The 21,065-nt window shown below is 36.6% G+C and overlaps 1 protein-coding gene and 1 long non-coding RNA gene across 3 annotated transcripts; both read right to left on the reverse strand.

The window, feature by feature from the left end:
• Positions 1–2,838: 2,838 nt before the first annotated feature.
• LOC149661620 (paired box protein Pax-6-like) lies at positions 2,839–20,379 on the reverse strand. Of its 2 annotated transcripts, XM_089843146.1 has the most exons (6): positions 20,280–20,379; positions 17,668–18,219; positions 15,775–15,966; positions 15,528–15,683; positions 3,909–4,423; positions 2,839–3,628 (listed from the first exon to the last, which is right to left on the reverse strand). In XM_089843146.1, the coding sequence occupies exons 2-6, from the start codon at positions 18,023–18,025 to the stop codon at positions 3,269–3,271; spliced, it is 1,581 nt and encodes a 526-aa protein (XP_089699272.1). In that variant the 5' UTR covers positions 18,026–18,219; positions 20,280–20,379; the 3' UTR covers positions 2,839–3,268. The 2 variants fall into 2 exon arrangements, with proteins under 2 accessions (XP_089699272.1, XP_089699273.1); XM_089843147.1 differs by lacking the exons at positions 17,668–18,219; positions 20,280–20,379 and adding an exon at positions 16,475–16,610.
• LOC149661621 (uncharacterized) lies at positions 12,196–12,648 on the reverse strand. The gene is made up of 2 exons (XR_016368961.1): positions 12,541–12,648; positions 12,196–12,462 (listed from the first exon to the last, which is right to left on the reverse strand). It is a non-coding gene; the product is annotated as an uncharacterized LOC149661621 (long non-coding RNA).
• Positions 20,380–21,065: the final 686 nt, after the last annotated feature.

The following is a 21,065-nucleotide window of genomic DNA, read 5'->3' on the forward strand; positions in this document are numbered from 1 at the left end:
AATTTAGAAGGTTTTTTTAGCGACTTTAGTCAAATTTCGAATTACAAGTCACATTTTCAACTCAAAATCGTGCACCCAAAGAACATCCCCTTTAATTGTTAAAATGTTCTTCATATTTAAAGACTCTCTCTGTATTAGTTTTAATCAAAACGTATTTCAACGTTAAGTTGTGTGTAAAAAGGGCCCCTAATAAGCGTGTCTTATTTTTTGTTTAAATTACAACCCCCAAGACGACTCGTGTCTTGTTTCGAGTCGTCGCTCATGCGTCACAATGCAAATCAATTGTCAGGTCCGGTACCACTAACCAAAAAAAATAACTGTTAAGAAAAAAACTTTGGGTTTCCGGTCGTCTCGCGGACAATTTACCGGAAGCTTAAACGCCCCTGTTCTCACAACACACATTAATGACGTCATTATATCATGTAATATTACCCAAATAAAAAAATAGATAGCAGGTTGTATGGAGCGTGTGAAGAAATACTGTAAAATGGCGTAGGCGGTTTGGGACTTTATACTTTTTCTAAAGGTGAGACTTCCGTTATTAGGTAAGCCGGATGCTATGACCCGGCATTAAGATAGTGGTTTTCTTAATTGAGAAAAGTGACAAATGTTTATAATTTTAATTAGGTGTTTGGTTTACACAGAGATCAATTATAGATATTGGAGAGGAGACTAAACTCTACAAACATTCTACTAGGTGTTCCAGATAGAGGGTAGGGTAGGACTGAGTTATTTTTCCTTATAAATTTTACTTCGCGCCAGCCCATATTTCAACTTTGCACTTAATCCCTAGCTCTTGATGCGAGAAGCGATGCGTATTAATGCACTAGCTCGCTTAATGACTGTGTTTACAATGGTAATAAACATTAGTAACATAACCCAATGGGAAATGAATAGTCATTCCCATTTATAATTTTTTTAAAAAAACATGCATTTAAAAAACACAGCGAAATGAATGTAATATATATATAACTATATATTACAGGTGTATTTGTTAAATAATTCAGTATGGCGTCGTTTCTCTTCGCATTCCTCTCTTCTTTCCTTAATGGTTATAACACCAAAGGGGAGATGACGATATTAATCTGAAAATTGTGGTAAAATCAGTGGGGTCTATACAGTGCATGCCGGTTAAAACACTAAAAAAAAATGAAGCCATGTAACTATTATAAGTGACGAAAAGCGATTTGAAAGTGGCGACAGCTGTTTCTATAGCTACCTGACGTCCAACTAATTGGTATAATTTCTGGACCAAAACGCGATTTCGTGGTCGTGTAAGCCGCTCTCGTAACAGATGCGTTTGGTTGGCAATTAGCCATAGACCTACCCGAAACATTTTGACCATTATTGCCTCCGGGGGCAACGATTAGTAGACCTACGAGTGAACTCGATGAATAGGGAAGGTCAACTAAAACGACACTCATTCCTGATACCAGAGGAACTATAACTACTACTAACTTTGAAACCTGTTAATTATAAGACCTTTTTGAGTGTTTGCCATTTTACAAAAAATATTTGAGAAACGAAAGTTTTAGAGACCAAACTTGTAATTTAAAAGCGATAATCACCAATTTACTTTAGTTTTTGTAATTGTTATTTGAAGGTTAAAAACAAACCATAAACAAAAGGTGCAGATCGTGTATGTAGAAATATTTGCGCCTCTTCAGCACGCGCTTTTTGAGGGGTTAATCACTCTCGTTTTATTAGTAAAGGTATAAGGGTGTACGCCTATTTATTTTACACCAAGTAACCAACCCCTCGTCCCTTAGTTTTAGTTGTATATTTAAAATTACCCCTGCTATGTTTCTCACAATGCATCAGAAAGCAAGAACAAATATATTTGTTTTAATTTTCATAAGGGCCCCAATGGCGCTATAATTTTAGGCAAATTATGACAATCTCAAGTTATATCTTCTTAAAGACTACGTGATATAATGGTAATTTAATTGTTTTTCTTTATCATTTAAATTTTCAAGGCCGGACAGTAAGCTACTGAATAGGTGTATATTTACAGTGTGGAAAAGATCAAACTGATCTACTAATTATTTCGTCCAAAAATCCGCTTTCGAATGTAGTAACACGCTGTTAAAAAACTATAGCTACTAAAAATAGACCAAATGTTTTTTATATCACATATATAACGTTCAATCAGTAGAGAACATCAGCTCAGTCCGTACGTGCATATAGTCGAGTCGGTTAGAAACTTGCCCCAAATGTGCTTACTTTATATGACGATTAACCTGAACACAACATAAACTGAGAACTTCAAAGCGTCTTGCTTATTTCTGCTTGTACATTCACCATTTTATAGGTCTGTAGTTTAGTAGTATCACTCTGTAATTCCATGCTCAGATTGTTCTTTTCCACGCTGTTCTTAAAGAAGAAGGGCCTAAAATAGTATAACTATTAGTTTGCCTTAACGTTAACTAAAACGTATAATTTACGGGTTTGCCAAAATAGTTTTTTTTGTAATGATGAGAGATTGGTAGAAAAGAATCCAACAAATTATCCTATCTTTTTTATCGTAATCGTGTTCTAATGAGACTATAATCTCTATCAATGACGAATACCCGCGCGCTAATGAATTTATTCAAATGTTTAGTTCAATCGCGGTATTCAACCTCGTGGAACGTAATCCTACCTCAGTTTAAGCTGGTTTATCATATACTTACTCGTCGCTATTGGCAAATTCCGGGTGTTGAATGAGGTCCATCATGAATTTCGTTAGTTGTACCAAACATTCTTCCCATTAGCGGTTTTTTAAACGTATATAAAGATAGACGTAAATTTTTTTTTCTCTTAAAATTAGGCCTAAAGGAAAATGAAAACGTTTAGCGTCGCTTCTCGATATTTTTATTTAAATGATTTTTAATATACTGTTGAATTACACGTTTTTTGAATTATCATGTTCGTTTTAACAAAAGCTAAATTAAGCGCGTCAACCTAATTTTATTTTTTTTTTAATTTATGGACGGTTGGGTGTGCGTTGGCGTCACTTTTTAATTGTTAATTTTAATTTGATTTACTTAATGTACACTTTGAGCGGCGTTTGAGTATTAATGGCGGAAATTTTTACAATAGTTAAATATTTTTAAGGTCACGTGTGAGTTGAAATAGCACGCGAAATTTCATGTTGACCTTCGTATTATATTAGTTCGTAATGTTCACTTATAATCAAAGTTCGAACTTTTCTTTTCACACTTTATTTGCTGAGTATTTTACTCTCCCCTTAAACGAACGTATACTACTTTAATTAATGAAAGGCTAATTAGTGTTTTTTTGGTATCAAATGATTTGATTCGAGTCTAAAATCGTCTTTTTTGGAGGTTGAGGAGGTGGAGTTCCTGATGGTGCATGAACTGGTAGAACTGGTGGCGGCCGTCGTCGGTTTAAAGGCGGAATGGGCACCACCCATTCGAACTAGGGATGATGAAGTTTGTAACGAAGATTGACTAGATTGGGAGGCACTTGCCCCTCTCGCTTCGGGTGTTGACCTTCCGGAACTAGGGGTCGGAGAGGACGGAGGTGATGTCTCACGAGCCATTGCTGACGATGGAACTGAACCTGGTTTCAAAAGGTTCATTCTTTGGTGCCTTCTCCATTTTGCGCGGCGATTAGAGAACCAGACCTGTTGTTATATTTTTGTGTAAAATTAGCCTAAAATCACTGCATTTTCAGGATTTATACCATTTACACTAGGATGCCGGGCTACCTGGAGGTCAGAAACCCGTGTCCTTTTTGTCCTCCAGGTAGCCTGACCATCTGGTGCAAATGGTTTGAATCCTCCATGTGTGTAAACCATCTATATTATTGGAAGGATCTTATTTCAAAGTTGTTTTAAGTGTTTTTCTATATAATTTTAAGCCCTTTCCAAGATTGTAACTGAGAATTTGGTAATAATATCTTACCTGGACCCTGGCCTCAGATAGGCTTGTCTTTGAAGCTAATCGCTCTCGAGTACTGACGCAAGGGTAATGCGTTTTCTCAAACTCCTCCTCTAATACCTCCAACTGATCGGGACTAAACGTTGTCCTGTTGCGTCGAAATTTCGGTCGATCGCTACTGTCCGACGACCCATCATCGTCTCTGTCTAAACCGAGTAATCCCAATTCCACCGGGTCTCTCAGTCCCGGAAAACCGCCCAGGACACCCGGGGGTAATCCAACAAGGCCCGGAGGTTGAAGAGGATGTCCAGGGAAGGGTTGAGGCCATACGGGTCGTCCTTGTCCTCCACCGGAAGTTGAGGCGGCCGCAACGGCCGCTGCTTGTAATGACCACGGGAAAGCTGCCGCGGCGTAAGGGTTGTATATCCCAGCGTACCCCGCTGCTCGGGCAAACTCGGTCGCTGCTCTCTCGGCCGCACGATTACGTAAAATGCGATTGATTGAGCTGACGCTTGGTGCTGTGTTATTTGTGCAGATATCTGTGAAAGAATTTAAAAACAAAATTATTTCTATAATTTAGATAATAAACCTTGAAATAAAATAGTTTTTTGTTGTAGGCTTATACATATTTATACCAAGAAGTGATATCTAGTTTATTAAGGAGAAGGTATAAGATGCCTAAGTATTCGTGACGCATAGTCCCAGTCCCAAGGGGGACGTAAAAGGAGGCCGGGCTATTTCGCAGCCTCTCCTCAGTCGGAAAATATGATTGTAATTTTCGTCATTCGCGTCGCGCTGACGTGAGTTTTCGTTTGGACTGGAGATAAAGCTGGAAATGTGGCGAATTTATACCTTCTCCCTAATAAACTAGATATCACTTCTTGTTTATACCTAGCAGGTACTCGGACCTAGCTATAATCAAGTTTAAGTTCAAACACAGGCGCGCAAAACTAAATACCTATAAATTATATCAATTTTTGTAGCGCGAAACCCGTTTCCCAAATAATGACCACACCCTACAGTATACGCGATATCTTTTCTAATATCAATTATCGCACCCAGTTTTTGTATCGGCTACGGAGGAAATTAAAACGAGCACCCACTAACTCACGTATGTCGCCCAACAACCGTAGGGAAAAACTAAAAGAAAACCACTAATAACCACGAACATTATATTATATTATAGCGATATTTTTAAGGGTATATAATTGTCTTAGCTTATTATAACTCCTTTTAATTGGCCACAGCGTCGCGCGTGTAATCAGAGTCTAACATCTTTTATAATGACTTAATTACCTAATTTAAGTATTTTTTTTTTTTTTGGAAATGAAGGCGCGGGCGCGTTTAAAACTTCCAAATTTACTCAAGGATGAGTGAAATCAAAGAGGGTATAAAGAGGGGGAGTAGAAAGCTGGGTCAAAAGTTGGAAGGGTTCTCGCTAACTGAAAGCCGTGCAATGTGGTTCTAGCGAACTGAAAATGAACAATAGAGAATTTCCTTCAGGGGAAAGCAAAAATACGAGAGGAAATAAATTTAAAAGGATTTCTATTGTTCATCTTCAGTTCGCTAGAACCACATTGCACGGCTTTCAGTTAGCGAGAACCCTTCCAACTTTTGACCCAGCGGGGCTTCGAAGATCGGCACGGTCGCTTCATTGTTAGTCTCAATGCTCGGTTTTCAGTTCGCTAGAACCCTTTTTGCTGGAAGTCGGCCTTAATAAAAATGAAAAGATAAAATTCCCAAAAGCACCTTGCCTACTCCCCCTCTTTACACCCTCTTCGGTGAAACTCTAATGTATACATTTTTTATTAACCTAAATTTAACACTCGTATCGATACACCTATTTATTAATTCAGTCTCACTTTTTTAATCAGTTCCTATACAAATAGAACTAATACTTGGGAAATTCCAATGGAGCTATATAAATTTATATATACAGCGTGTAGGTCGGTATTTAATTAGGATCAGGACATAGCCTTAGGGATCTACGTGCACTCTCTAAACCTTTATTTAAATGCAAAAAATAAATCTTTTAGTAGTATATAGTGGGTACTATTAAAGTTACATCAATCAAATCGCCTTAAAGAGCGATCAAACATAGTTCGGCGACCAAATATACAGTATAAGAAGTATGGGAAAAAATTAAAACTGGTGAAAGAGAAAGGCAAAACTATTTGACCGTAATTATCATCGAATTTTCCTAATAATAATGCTATACTCTTATCCCTTATCCTAAATATAAGAAAGGTATTATTTTTGATCCTGTTTTTTTTTTTTTTTCTTTTCTTCGGAAATCACTAGTTGTATACGATTAAAACACGCGATAATATAAAGAAGCATTTAATAGGAACGAATTTCGTCGCCCTCTGGAGTTGTGGTTACTTTTTTTTATCTTCCACTGCTATCATCATCTTGTGATAAACTTCACTAATTTATGGTGAATTTTCATCCCACTTTTCTTAAGGGGCTATAGCGACACTTTAATAATGGGTTACTAACTTATTAGTCAGATTAAACTTGCCTGTATTACCTTTAAATAAGATTACGCGTTACGGAAAGTAAGACGAATTATATTTCTCGTGAATTATTTTTCACGAGAAACCGAACTGTAGAAAAAAAACCGCGAAAAGTTTGTAAAAGGCGGGAAAATGTATTGAAGACTAATTAGAATTGGGGACTTTGTGCAGTTTTCTACTTTCGTTACTTAATTGTTACAGGGATAGATTTAATTTTAGAAGTAGGAATGGAGAACGGTTAGTATTTACTTCAGTCCGACTCATAGCCCCGTAAAGAGCCCCTCCCTCCAACACGTAACTAAAAGTTTAAATTATCTTATTGGCTCACTTAAACTACGTTTTGATGACTTTGCTTACGGGGATGGCGAAAAATACGTAATCCCCTTTTACCTCTGTCGCTATGACCCGCCTCTTCTTTCATACCCCCCCCCCCGTCATGTGGAAGAGGGCCAGGGACTTTGACGCGCGCCCAGATTACTCTGTTCTCCATTCCTACTTCTAAAATTAAATCTTTCCCTGATTGTTATAATACCAATTTCATCAACACGTACTTAACAAACTTTTCCAGTAGAGAAATATTTGTTAACGAGTGTGTTCAACTTTTTCAGCGTCCTAAAACACCATGAACTAATCATTAATTTTCGCTGTATAACAATTAGTAGAGTATATATGTAATATATATACTGTATAATACAATTTTATATAAACACCCGCGGGTTATTTGTGGTTTTAAACAATGCTATTTAATTCAAATTTGTAAATGAGGAAAACAACGCCCCTAAAATTATTTACGTCGTTATACACGTAAATATTAACCCTTGTTTTGTTGTTTTGTTATATTTTATTTACAGATATTTATTATTACATCAGTGGAATTATAAAGGAGTTCTTGGAAATAACGAAGTTCAAGATTTATTTACACTATTGTGAGTACATTTATCATAATTTTTTGCGTTACTGTGAAGTTAAAAAAAAAACCCGCCTTAATGAAATTTGTCCAAAAATGGAAATTAGCCGTCGAAGCTACCAGTCAATACTGTCTGGGATCTACCATTCTAAATATTCCGTATGTAATGACGTATTCCTTACGATGTCTGTTGTAAAGCAAAGTACCCTTAGCTACGCTGCACCCTCAATTTGAACTAAAATCTTCACTAATAGATGTTGGGAGAGAAAAAAATCTATAATAATAGGTTCCGTCATTTCCCCACCGAAACGACTGGGCTGTATGTTACTTATTCTTTATGCGCTGTTGATAATATAAGGGGAATTTTGAAGTACGCGTACGCGTTTGGTCGGTAAAGATGAATTTCTTCACTGATCAGAAATAGATAAATCTGAAGTTTTCAAGTAGTTTTCCATCTAGCACGAAAGCCCCTAATTCTGAATTTTTTTCTGACTTAACAGAGTTAGGGCTCAGTTCTGTAAGGTAACATTTCACCTTCCTGCCCATTAGGTTTATCTAAAAATAGGGATAACTGGCTCTGTGGTAACAGTGTGTTAGCAATTGAACTACTAGATATAACTATAAAAATCCGAGAACTGATTCATATTTCAAGCCGCTTAAACTTCGCCATTTTAGAAAATGATGGCTATGAAATGTAGCAACTATAGCTTCCCTATACGTTTTAACCGCTGGTCTCTTTCGCTAACTTGTTTTATATTTACAAACTCTGGAAGCCTGGATCAGCGCTGCGGACACACAATAGAGATGTTTCATATCTTCGGTTTCTGCGTTTGCGAGTAGACTTTAAGTTTAAAACTCTTATGGTGGCGATATTTACAGGTAGGGGATGAGTTTGCAAGGTTGGCGGTGTTTGCCAGGGCAATCCATCACGCGAGTAAATGACGATAATTAGCGGGCTACCGCGTATAGTCGGTGGCGGCGGCGACGCGGCAAGGGTTCATTTTCTAAAGCGCTAGAAAGAGAAAAGAAGCGTCGAGCTTTCGCCCTTAGGTGTCAGGTGGAAAAACTGTTGATAGAAAAGGTTTCTCTACACTTTTTTTTCCTTTCTTTCTCTACGCATTCTCTGTATTCTGAGACTGAGAGTGTAAAGACGACGCTGCGGTCGGAAAAAAAATATTTTTTCCCATCCATATATTTTATCTTTTTTTCTTGTGATGGAAAAGAAGTTAAAAACGTCCCAAAGAAATCCGTCCAGACAACGCTTAAGGCCATTCTTTCCTTTAACTTAATATTTTAAACCAACCTTAATTTTTGTATCGTACGCGACGCGGTGCAAATTATTACTAAATGACCCTCAAAGTTTTGGCTCGGTTAGGCTTAAATTGATGCGACATTTCTATTTTTTTCCATCCGATAATGATGCATTTTTGATGATTATCTAATATTAGTTTCCCCCTTTTATGTAATTCTCGCGTGTTGACCCTCTACTGTCAATGAGCTATCATTTTATAGTTAAAAAGTTAACGTGACACTCGGATTCCGAATTTCCAGTTTTCGAAACTTCAGTCTTATCACAAATGGAAACTTTATCAAAAATAACATACCGTGTTTATCATAATTATTCACAATTAAGGTTAGAGACTCAAATTACTTTTAAAAACAGTTGATAATTAATTTAGTCTGGAAATTAGTGCCATTTAGGATGAATTGACATGTTTAGATGTTAGCAGGTATAGCCTATATGAATGCTATATAAGACGCTTGTTATTTAGATGTACACTTATATCGTCATGTACACCTAATACCAAACCATCTCTAATCGCACAATGGAATCTTACATTACAGTGTGTGTATATTTTTCACGCATGCAAACGACTAATCGCGTTAACCTTGAACCAAAGCCGTCCGAGTTTGAACTTCCAAATTACACTTAAGTAGAATATAATTTGTTTGAACAAAGGAGCTACCAAGATAGTAGTAGGCTAATTCGACATGAGCGATGGCTCTCTCGACTCTAACGAGGCTCATGCACTTTCTCCCTCACTTGCCATCAGAAAAAAATTATACCAAAATGTTGGGCCTCGCGTCTCGCTAACCAGAAGGCGACGAAATTGTTTTTAAATAACACATTAAGGGTGTTTACTCAAAAATGCCCAATAGTATATAGGCGATAATGAGGGTTTAAGGGGAGGTTTAGGTCTATTGATGAATCTATTCCCGCAAATTTTTACACATTGACAGCTAAATTCGTTCGAAAGACAAAGTACCGCGTAAACGCAGTGGAAAATGGAAGAGTTAAGACCACGCAGCGGGGTGAATTGAAATGGTTATTTTCACGCCTTGGAGATCCATCCCGCTTTTCCAAACCTTCTGATTTCCTGCGCTCTAATATGTATATCATTTAGTCATGGAACGGATCTTTGCCTTGTACAGACTTATTTTAGGCGAACATTCCTGTTAGTCTAACTCCCCACTAAATTATCTTTGCTCTTAAATTTTACAACGCCATATTTCCACTACACGCTAAAACATCCTTGCTTTCACGCTCTATGACATAGCCGACATCTAGCAGTGACCATTAAGCTACTGCCCAGAAAGTCCCGGGTTCAAATCATGGAAAATGGTAACTTATTATCCATGTCTCGCAAGCTAATTGCGGTCAGAACTACGAGAAAGCTTTAAGTTAATTTGTTGATATAAAACATTGGGATTCTATCTGGTTTCAGTACTAGAATCTATTTGGGGAAGCTACGTTGTTTGTAAGCAAACTGAATGGTTAGTAAGAATGTATTACTTATTATGCATGTCTCGCAAGCTAATTGCGGTCAGAACTACGAGAAAGCTTTAAGTTAATTTGTTGATATAAAACATTGGGATTCTATCTGGTTTCAGTACTAGAATCTATTTGGGGAAGCTACGTTGTTTGTAAGCAAACTGAATGGTTAGTAAGAATGTATTACTACATTTATAATCTACCTTTAAGTTAAAATCTAACGGAAGTGGTATAAAATCTGCTCCAATTTAAATTATAGAAGTCTTTTCCCCTCCTCTTGTCGAATTCAAAGTAACTGAACGTATCAAATTATAGTCGTTTTGTACAGTAACTACGGGTTAGGGTCACCTTTTAATGATCGGGTATGTCATCAACATCTTCCTCCCTATAATGTAATACAAGATCAAAACGAACGAAGGGCGTAATGAGAGCGGCAGATGTTATAATGTTATTATAATCTAGAAACACGGTGGCCACCAAAGTATAACCGACCGACAGAAAAATGTGTCCGAATGATAGAAAGAAAAGGAAAGACGGTGGTGTTATCCCTGTCTTCTCGACGTCAATACTCTAGTCTATTTCTGCTCTTAATTGTCGCTCGCAGATGTTTCCTTTACAAAGGGTGGGATACTTCTCAAAAATTGCTTATCCTTTTTTGCTTAAAGGGATACTCTGGGCTAGCATGTTTCTTTTTACCTCTCCGAGTGACGTATGTCACGGAGAGGTTCTAAATTCGACGTGTCTGTCTGTCTGTCTGTCTGTCTGTCTGTCTGTCTGTCTGTCTGTCTGTCTGTCCGTTGTTATACCCACGTGACCGCGTTCGCAGTTTGCAGATCGGAGCAAACGTGTATTCAATTTCCAGACCGCATTTACAGTCCCGGAAATTGTATTCCACTTACAGGCTATAACTCCATTGTCTGTCTAACAACTGTTCATTTGTCCACCCCACATGGACACCAGTCTGAACTTTCTAGCTTCTAAACACCACCATCTTCTAGTCTTTCGCCCATTCCACATGGACACCAGTCTGTACACCTGGCTTCTAACACCACTATCTTCTGGTCTTTGTTTTTGTCCATCCCACATGGACACCAGTCTGTACACCTGGTTTCTAACACAACCATCTTCTGGTCTTTGTTTTTGTCCATCCCACATGGACACCAGTCTGTACACCTGGCTTCTAACACCACCAACATCCTTAAGGTTAAGACATACGCGGCGATCGGCTAGGGTTACGAGAAACGTCTAGCCTTCCAATGGAGGGGTCTTCCTCCAAGGTTCACGCAATTGCGATGTTCTTATCTACAGCCGCGATTCGAATCCCTTATATACTACCTATTTGAGTAAGTCGAAGCAACCGGCGTATGCTTCATTTCAAACGCCAATATTAGTCAAGTCTCTCTAGAATGTTTAATTGTTCTATATCAAAACGATGTAACGTTCAATAAGGCAAACAACTGACGAAGAAAATATTTAATATTAATTATATTTATTTTAATATTTAAGATAATCTTGTTTCTCATCTCAAAATTAATACGGAAAGAGTTAAAAAGCAGCTTATTTTTTTGTCTGTGTGTGTCCGTCCGTTGTTACACTAGTGCGTCGCGTTAGCAGTTAGCCTTGTGTTGATGTGTTAAGAAATCATACAGAACCTTAATATTCCCTTTTTACATAATATAAAGTGAATATGTGGAAGTATTTTTCGTAATTATGATGCATTTAGTAGTTTTGTAGCTTTAAAGCTCTGTTTCATTTTGATATTCCAAAGATTTTTTTTAATATTGTTATTTGAAATGGCTGTTTATATATTACTTAAGCTATACGACATCTGTATATAGAATAATCCTTGGTTTAGTGACTTCATGAAGAAACCTAAGACCTAGACTCCGGCGGGTAAAACAAGTATTATCCGCAATAGGCTTAGTGAAACAAAGTGTAAATTATTGAGGCCTGAAGTGAAGTAAACTTTTGGCTTTGATTTTCGTGTCTGAAATGAAGAGACATTAACGGTTCAGAGTGAGCCGAAAGTTAAATACACTCTTAAATAATCAGGTAAAGATTTTATAATAGAAGAAAAGATCATGGTGGCAATTAGATTAGTAAAAGGGCTAGTGGTAAACGAGTAGCTACAGACTTTTTATTCTCTTTACGGTGCGCTATGACTATTAGTGCGTCTGGGTATAATTTAGCTTTGGTGTTATTTAACGTTAACATTCGTGTTGGCAAACTAAGAATATTGTTGAGGTGAGACGAGACGATTGTGTTTACACTGAAAACCAGTTGTGAATGTAGCTACCAGAATATAGGGTAAACAGCTGAAGCGTAGACTTCATTTCCTGTTCTTTTCCCCATTGACTGATTTCCATGTGTCCAAGATTTATCCTTATTGGATGTAAAATGTCGTCTACTTTACTGTTTGCTATGTTTGGAATACTACTTCAATATTTCGTAAATTTTTACTTCAAAAAAGTGAAATAACTCCATATCTGGGTAAATAAGTTTGTAGTAGTAGACCTCTTGACTCGGAGAGGTAATATTTTGGTTTTCCCAACTTGTTTTAATTGAAAGAGAGTATAAAATAATGAATATATTAATTGGAATCATGTTTCTATCTAAATTTTAATGAAGATACAAAGCGATTAAGTTTTGTTAATGGATACAATGCGTTAGGCTTCTCCGCAAAGCACTCACTGGGAGTACCCCTATTGGATGAATCCGTCAGGTGGTACTAGGCGTCCAATAGGGGTACTCCCCTGTGCTTCGCGGGGAAGCCTAACGCATAGTGTCCATTACAGAAACTTTACTCCTTGTATCTTTTTTAATATTGTAGATGGAAACATGGTTCTAATTGATAACATTCATTATTTTATACGATCTTTCGATTAAAAAAGAAAAATTCTAGCCCCGGAGTATACCTTTTAAGTAAATCGCAAATAAATACTAGAACAAACAGAATAACAAAACTCATTTGCGCATTTACTTAAAGATTATTCTGGGGTCCAGAATTTATACGAGTTAAAATTATATCTTTCAGACTTGTTTTGAAGTTTGAAATTTCGCTGCATTCTTTAACAACAATTAGGAGAGTAATTAGTGAACACGTTGTTATATATTATATATATTCCGAATTAGATTTCGTACGTGCTAAAAAATCCTAATGTCTATGTCCGACCCCTTGATAAGAGAAACAAGTGCTAGTAATAGAGAATATCAAAAGCGGTCATCAAGCGCGAATTTGACACGATGTTATACAAGATGTTTCGCAAATTGGAGGGTGGGCATGACACGAGAGACACACGAAAGATTTTTTTTAGAGACGAAAAAAAAAATGTTTTGGAAGACACACTCGTACTCAGGAAATGATTGCTAACACGAAACGTTTCGAGCAGTTTCGTTCTCGTGTATAACTTTAACGCGTTTTGCCAATTGCCACAAGGTATATTTTCTCTGGCGATGTCTTTGACGCTTTCAAACATCTAAGAGTTAATTACTGTCTATGTCGCCACGCCGATAAGAAAAAAAAAATAAATTAACCAGGGCGACAGCATACGATAAACCTTTTTTTAATAATTTTGTCGTTTTATCTTGGAATTTAACAACTGAATTAGTAGAAAAAGGTTAGAGACAAGCCCTTCAACTTTATTACGAGGCAGAAGGTACATATTTAAAGATGTACTAAAATGTTATTATTATTTTTTTTACTTGTTAGTATCATCGAGTAATATGTATAGAGCAATTTAATAATTCACGCGCTGGGAAAAGGATCTCGCGTCACGTGTATTATTATATATAGAGTTTATTAGCGAATTCCATTCGACTGCTCGGGGTGCTCTCGGATTGCTCTGAAAACGCTGATTTTTTTTTTATTTGTATTCCATTGGTAAATTAATATCACCTTCTCTCAATCTTATTCACGCCTTCCATTAGTAGCGCGCTCGGCCCGAGTTCCGCTCGGAACTAATCTGTCTTAATAGACAGATCAGTATACAGATCGCGCTGTAAATTAGCATAGATATTTTGGAGGGTAATTAATAAAATAATGTTAAAACCGCACCGGAAACTATGGTAATTTTTGTTTTAGATCGAACTCCATGACTCTGAGAACGATTTGATGTCGGATTTAATGATGAAATAGAGCAAACCACGAGTTCTCAGAGCAGACTATTGGAATTCACTATATAAAAAATTCACCAAACGTTTTAAAAATTTTCTTTTTCAAATTGAGCGTTTTAAGATCTTTTTTCTTAAATCAATCAGCCTAAAAATCGATATTTTTAGAAGAAAGGGTTGGACCATTTTAGTATATCTTTAAAAGGGCGCGTTTTCGGCGGCATTCTTTTGGTTATTTTAAATGGAATTAAACGACTATTAGCGATTTTTCGAGAACAATGAGGCTCGCCTAGACCTTTAATTACTTTGCGATTTCTCTTTCTATCAAAGATTAGATTAGCTTTTTGCGATGGGATTGGCCTAGATCTGTAGTTTCCATGCAGCCATTAGTCGGTAGCGATGGGAAGGTTTTTGGGCAACGGAAATCATTTTCAAACACGAGATCAAAAATTTTTCTCCTTGTCTTTATCGCTTGACAAAATGAAGAAAGAAAAACAGATAGAAAGTGGGCGGAGATTCTAAAATGCTAAAGATTCGGTGGCCCTTGAAGTTTTTTTTTCTCATTTTATTTTTTATATTAAACGGCAGGTGTAAGACATTTTGGGGACGATTTTTATCACTGGGATTTTTCTTTGAATTGATTTGTGTTTCAGTTGAAGACAGTCGATTAGGAACGATCAGAGATACATGGTTTTTAATGTAAATTTTTTTATACTGCTAATTGTACAGTGCCCCATTAATTGACTTCGCCCCATTACCTATCTTGGAATTTCGGTTCCATTTATTTTGGAATTTTATCCCACGATAAAATTATGATGAACAGAATTTTAAACGTAGAATTTATTACGCTTGAAGGATATAAAGCGGTCGAAAGGGGTAATTCGTGAATAACTTAATTAGACGGGTCCCCACAATAATACTTAAAATTTAATTTCTGTTGATTTATTTAATTTATAGTTTTTAACAACACTGAATTAAAATTTTAGTACCGAAACTCATGTATGCAAAAAAGGCTGGTAAACACCTAAATGGGCCACGAAAAAAATTTGTTACACTATAACTATTGCTTAATGAGATTTTATCCGTTACTTAACTAAATTTTAACATCAAAAATCGTGTTTAAATAGGCGAGAAAAACTATGAAACTCGAAAATGATAACCCTTAAAATTTAAATTAAAGTAATTTTTTAGGAATTTAGGCTTTCTTAATTTAAATTATGAGGTTTAAAGAGAATTAATTGAATGTATAAGGGGGAATAATTAAATTATATTTGAGACTTTAAATAATTAAAAACTTCATATGGAAGATAAGTGGTACTAAAGTAATAAGTACTTACTTTCTGAGATGAGTCTCTCTCTAATTTCCCAGGCAAAAATGGTAGGATTTTCTCTTTTGTATTGTTCAATTCTGGACACGACTGTCGGTGTGGCGACTTTGGGTTTACTTCCTCCAATAACGCTTGGTCTGACGGTACTGCTATCGTAATATCGACCTAATAAGAAAATACATTATAAATTCAAACTTTTAAATATTTAAAATTTCTCGTTTACACGCGAACGATATTTTCAAAAATATATTTTTACCAATGATTTTGTTAACAGCGTTTTGCGAGGATAACAATTGTCTGGCGATTTCGTACGAACGCAAGCTGTAAGTCGATAAGTCCGAGAAAACGGGCCGACCAGGATCGGTGCTCGGACCCGGCATTGATGGTGGAGGTTCACTGCCGTTAAATCTCGAAGCAGCCGCGTTCATGTACATAGAACTTAGATTATCTGTTATAACCAGAAAGGATAATAAAGTTCACAATTAAGTTAAAAAATTTTAATTGAAGCGGTTTAGAATTAAGAGGAAAATTAGTTGAAGATTTGCTATTTAAACTGTTAAACAATTGGTCTAAAATTAAAATTTAAATAATTTTATTTAACTACAATCACTCGGGACTTTGATTTATAATTCATTCGTGTTTAGATTATTTATAACGTGTGAAATTTTGGTTAACAAATAAGATCACAGTAGTACTATACACCGCGATAAATAGCACTGTATGAGGAAGTAAATTTATTCAAATTAGGTAAACACCGGATCTTAGGTTTCACGTTGGTAGCGATTAGTTATTTCGAACTAACTAAATAAATACTATATTTTGAAAAAATATCTTTCCAACTTTTGTAACTGCTCTTAAAACTCGCAATATCTCATAACAAGCACGTATAAATAATGCAAGTAACTAAAATGACAAATCTTCAACTAGTTATATCACAGTAAAATATATAATTTAACCCGCTGCTCTTTGACTGTTTCTCGCTAGCCATATAAAATCTTGCAAATCACTGGATCCTTCGTTATTTTTACTCATGATTTAGCAAATAATTTTAAGTGTTTCATTGGTTAAAAAAGCGAATACCGCAATTCGAACGGAATGTAAATCCGTTTTAGATATTGGAATAAATACAATCACTTCACTCTGCGGGTTAAAAACTTGGTTCGCGATGACCCCCCGAGGGGCAAAACCGATATATATTCGACCAATCTATAAGAACCGATCCATCATCGAGTTTTAAAAATATCTAATTTTATTTTTCTTTCCTATCTCTCCCTGAAAACGGCTTCTCTTTGTCAAATGGTGAAAGAGGCGTGGTTCATAGTTCGAAGGAACTGAAACAATCATGGCATGCAGATCTTAAATCTTCTCGCTGGACATAAACTTTTGCCGACCGAGCTAGATTCAAAATCAAAACTGATTCGGTTTTCATGTACGTTCATTGATTGTGAAGCCGCCTAGCTATCTCTATATGGATTTAAGGAACATTTTGATCAAGAACTTGTTGTTCATTTTATAATCGGGGATAAATCATATTGAACAACAGAATCACGAGCGGAGAATTATAAAATGACGATTTTTGATTCGTCGCACGAGATTCTGTATTCTCAAGAGAATAGCTATGATATCGCTGGCATGGCTCGTGAATATTTAACGAGTCTTCTATTGGACGCCGCTGATTGTATGGGGAGTCGGAAAATCAAGACCCCGAGCCTCTGGTCAGTTTTAATATCAAGAACTACAGAGATAAAAACCTTTTAAATCCCCGGAGAGTGCATGCATGGAACCGTAATATACTGCAACCGCTCGCGTGTGATGAAAGAGTGTATAGGCCTAGGAATATGAACGCAAACAGCTCAATAAATACATGGCTTTCATGTGGCATAAAATTGTAATTAGGTATTTTATAGAGACCCCCCCTACGCGGTTAATAATACGAGAGTAAATAGTTTTAATGGCTAGAATCTTGGCAACCCCGAGCTGCGGTTTCATTTGTTTTATATACGTTTTTATAATCGTAATTACAATTTCTTTAAAGGAAGAGTGAATTGAAATTGTTGGTATCGCAACCCGAACATTATATTACTCGCTTATTTTTGAAATGAGCGCGATAATTTTAAGGGTTTAAATTTGAAAGTGATTGGTCACTTACTGGGCATCATGGCGTGTAAATTTCGGGCAGATAAGAAAGCTTCTCCCGGTCCTCCAAGAGACGAAGACGCGGATCCCGCTGCTGCAGCGGCCGAAGCGGGATGCTGGGGATGTTGATGGGGATGATGGAAGAGGCTGGGAAGATCGGGAGCGCGATGCGGAGAGATGGAATTCGGCAATGCCGTTAAGGGTGACGGAAAGTGAACCATGGAGGTCAGAGTTGAACGATTAGTATCCGAATCCGTACTCGACGCGTTATTAATATCAAACGGTGAGGAGCGGGATGAATGGGTCGGCGATCTAGGCGGTGGAGAGTCCACTTTTGAAGTGGCGACGATAGTTTTCCGTGCGGGGTCCATCAACGTTCCGCCGGCTGGATAAGTCGGAGAGAGGGGAGGCGGATGCTGGTGTCGCGGTTGAAACTTTTCCAGCTACGCTCTCTAACTTCATCCCTCCCCTTATAGAATCACTGGATTTGCCCCTCTCCAGCTCGATCACAATCCTCTGACTTTACTCACTCCTGGTTGTACCTTTCGAGCAAGAGGGTGTGGACCTTTTTTTTAGTTGGGAAAAAAATTAGTAACTACATTGTCGCCGCGACGAACTCTATGTATTTAACTAAGAATAATTTAGATTATTATATGTTTAGATGATATAGTTTATAAAATTATTTCATGAATATTGAACTGTATATCGTTACAGTTTAACCAAGATTTTTAGTGAATCATTTAGTCCTTAAACTTCTATTCAAACAATCTAAATATAATTTATGCATTGTAGGTATATTATGAAGCTGGCTCGTTTAAAAGAAAGATCTATGGATCTTTGTGAAAAATTGGTCCAAGAACTTCAGTTTTTAGTTTAAGTAATTTTACATAATTTGCAATAAATTTGAACTTCAAAAGTACAAACAAATAACGAAAGGAATTAAGCTTGTGCATGTTTATATATACTCTGCTAGAGTTCAACATTCAAAGAAATATTAATTTTACTCGTGCTTAAGTGGAAGTCGACGGCGGCCATTTTACCTGGGCGCCCTTTTTTCCCCTTTTTCTTTTTATCACAAAGCAAAACCTTTGTTTAAATTTATTACGTATTTTATTTCTAAATAATTTGTCAGTGCATGCCGCGGCGCCACTGAATTATAAGGCGTTTTACACACACCGCGTTCCGCCGCGATCGAGTTTTTCCGAGGATATGGAATACTTATCTTGATTAGAATGAGAGCTTTTGTATTATTCCCGTACATACATATATATTTTAGAAATTAAAAATGTCCCCGGGCCGTACAACCTAAATTTTCATTCTACAAAAGCCGGAATTAATTATTATATACTTCTTTATATTTCTTGTTAACATATTCCGGTTAAGCGTTTTAACTGGTATAACTATAAGGTCTTGTTGGGTCGTGTTATAACGACGACTAATTATAAAAAGAGATTTTCAAGAAAATTAGCTAGGTGTTTTACGCAAATATTATGATATACTTGTTGAAAGGAATGAGTGAAAAACCACTTTTTATTGTGAAAAAGTGATTAAGTTTCATTCGCATTATAGGTTAAAAAGTGTAATATATGGTTACGCTTTTCGTATGCACTCTCCGCAAATTTTTAACGATGACGCACGCATTAAAGTTAGTTAATTTAATGTTAATGTACATCTTATTAATCCCTATGTAGAATTTCCTACTATATATTTAATGGCATAGAAGAAGTTGGCTTAAGGGTTTAGTTTTCCGTTCGTTTACTTAAGCTAGATTAACGCTAACACAAAACTGGCTTCAACCTGCGCAAAAAACAATTAACTGAACTATATATTCGAAAAAGACAAATGCACAATATCCATTATTATATAACTATAATTTCAGTAAAGCCTAGAGGGATACACCTCACCTCTGCATAGTGTGAATGGGCCGCAGGGTGCTAGCTCGTTGGGAGATTTTTTTATAGTAACTTGTTATGGTGAAAACGAATGCGTTTGACCTTTAATATGATATTTATAATAATGACTGCGGCCGTCAATGCTAATTAATTGATAGTGATTAAATTCTCGAGGATATTTTGGTGGGTTTTTAATGAAATTCCATCCCCCCCCTTATTTCCTCTAAACCATGGTCGTGATTATTTCCTTTTTTTTAATCTTGTCGGAGCTTAATTTGCATGAAAAAATTGGCGGTTTAATTTCTCTCCTTTTATGGTCTGCTCTTAAATTTATAAAATAATCTTTTTCCTTTCTTTTCAAGTACACTTTATAATATTTCCACTCTAGGTTACACTATACGTGTTGTAATTAATTACACTCCCCGCTAATTAATGCGTGTTGGTAAACCCCGAAAGAAGATTTTGGTTTATATACCTAGCTCGATTCAGATATGGTATACTTTAAAGTCATAATATAATATAATAGACGATCTCAAAATTGCCGGAAGGGGTTTTTGTGATAAAAATTTCGAAGAAGAATACTTGATTAAGTTAAGGGCACCCATAGATTATTTTATTTTTTTTTTTTTATTTTTTAAATTGAAGCGGAGTGCGGGGTTGAATTTATATTAATCTTATGGCAAATTGCTACGAAGTAATGAACCTCAAGAACTTGTCCCTTTTTTTGACTTACCAAGAAGTTACCGCAAGCCAATCTGCACGATGGGTCTCCCACTGATGTAGAGAAATTTGTCCTGATGGTTGGTTGGTTAGTTAGTTAGGTGGAAGTTCTGTTTGGTCCTGTAAAGGAGAAAACTCATGAGTTTAAAATATTATTGTACTTAATTGGAAGTACAAAATGCATGCCTTAATAGACTAAATCCCCTTAGATAATCTAAATAACTATTTAATGTTAATTTAGATTAATTTTAGTATTCAAACTAAATGATAAACGTGGAACAATTTAGACACCTTTTGTACTCTCATTAAGTAATATCCGAATTGCGGTCAAACTTGCCCTTTAAAAGGATCGAGGGGGATTAATATGGGAGAGTGAGAAGGAGGAGAGAACTGTTTTTATGGGATGACAAATGTCTATTTTGGATGGTGAGTACGGAGATGAGGATGCTGCATGGAGAGAAGAGAAACTTTTAAGGATTCAAAGAACGTCTCGGAAAGTGTCGCGACTCGCGTGGAATGACAAAGAGATATCGGGGCTCGGAAGCGCGACCCCGAAATGAGAATCGCTTAAATTTTTGATGAAGAAAAGAAAATGATAAAGATTTGATGATGATTCGTCGTAGTCGATATGCCCGGGATATGAACTCGTTTTTCTCGTCGACGGTGTTGGCCCCTACGGCTACCGATGTCTCCGAAAAATGGGAGGGGATAGGTCGAATGACTTCTCTCCTCTCTTGGTATCTCGCTGTCGCATCTGTGTAGGGTGCAAAACGCCAGCAAAAGTGCATGCCCATCGCTC

This window comes from Phalangium opilio, unplaced genomic scaffold, assembly GCF_054372755.1.
Source record: "Phalangium opilio isolate 3A_F unplaced genomic scaffold, DU_Popi_V2 ptg000070l_1, whole genome shotgun sequence".
NCBI classification, from domain to species: domain Eukaryota; kingdom Metazoa; phylum Arthropoda; class Arachnida; order Opiliones; family Phalangiidae; genus Phalangium; species Phalangium opilio.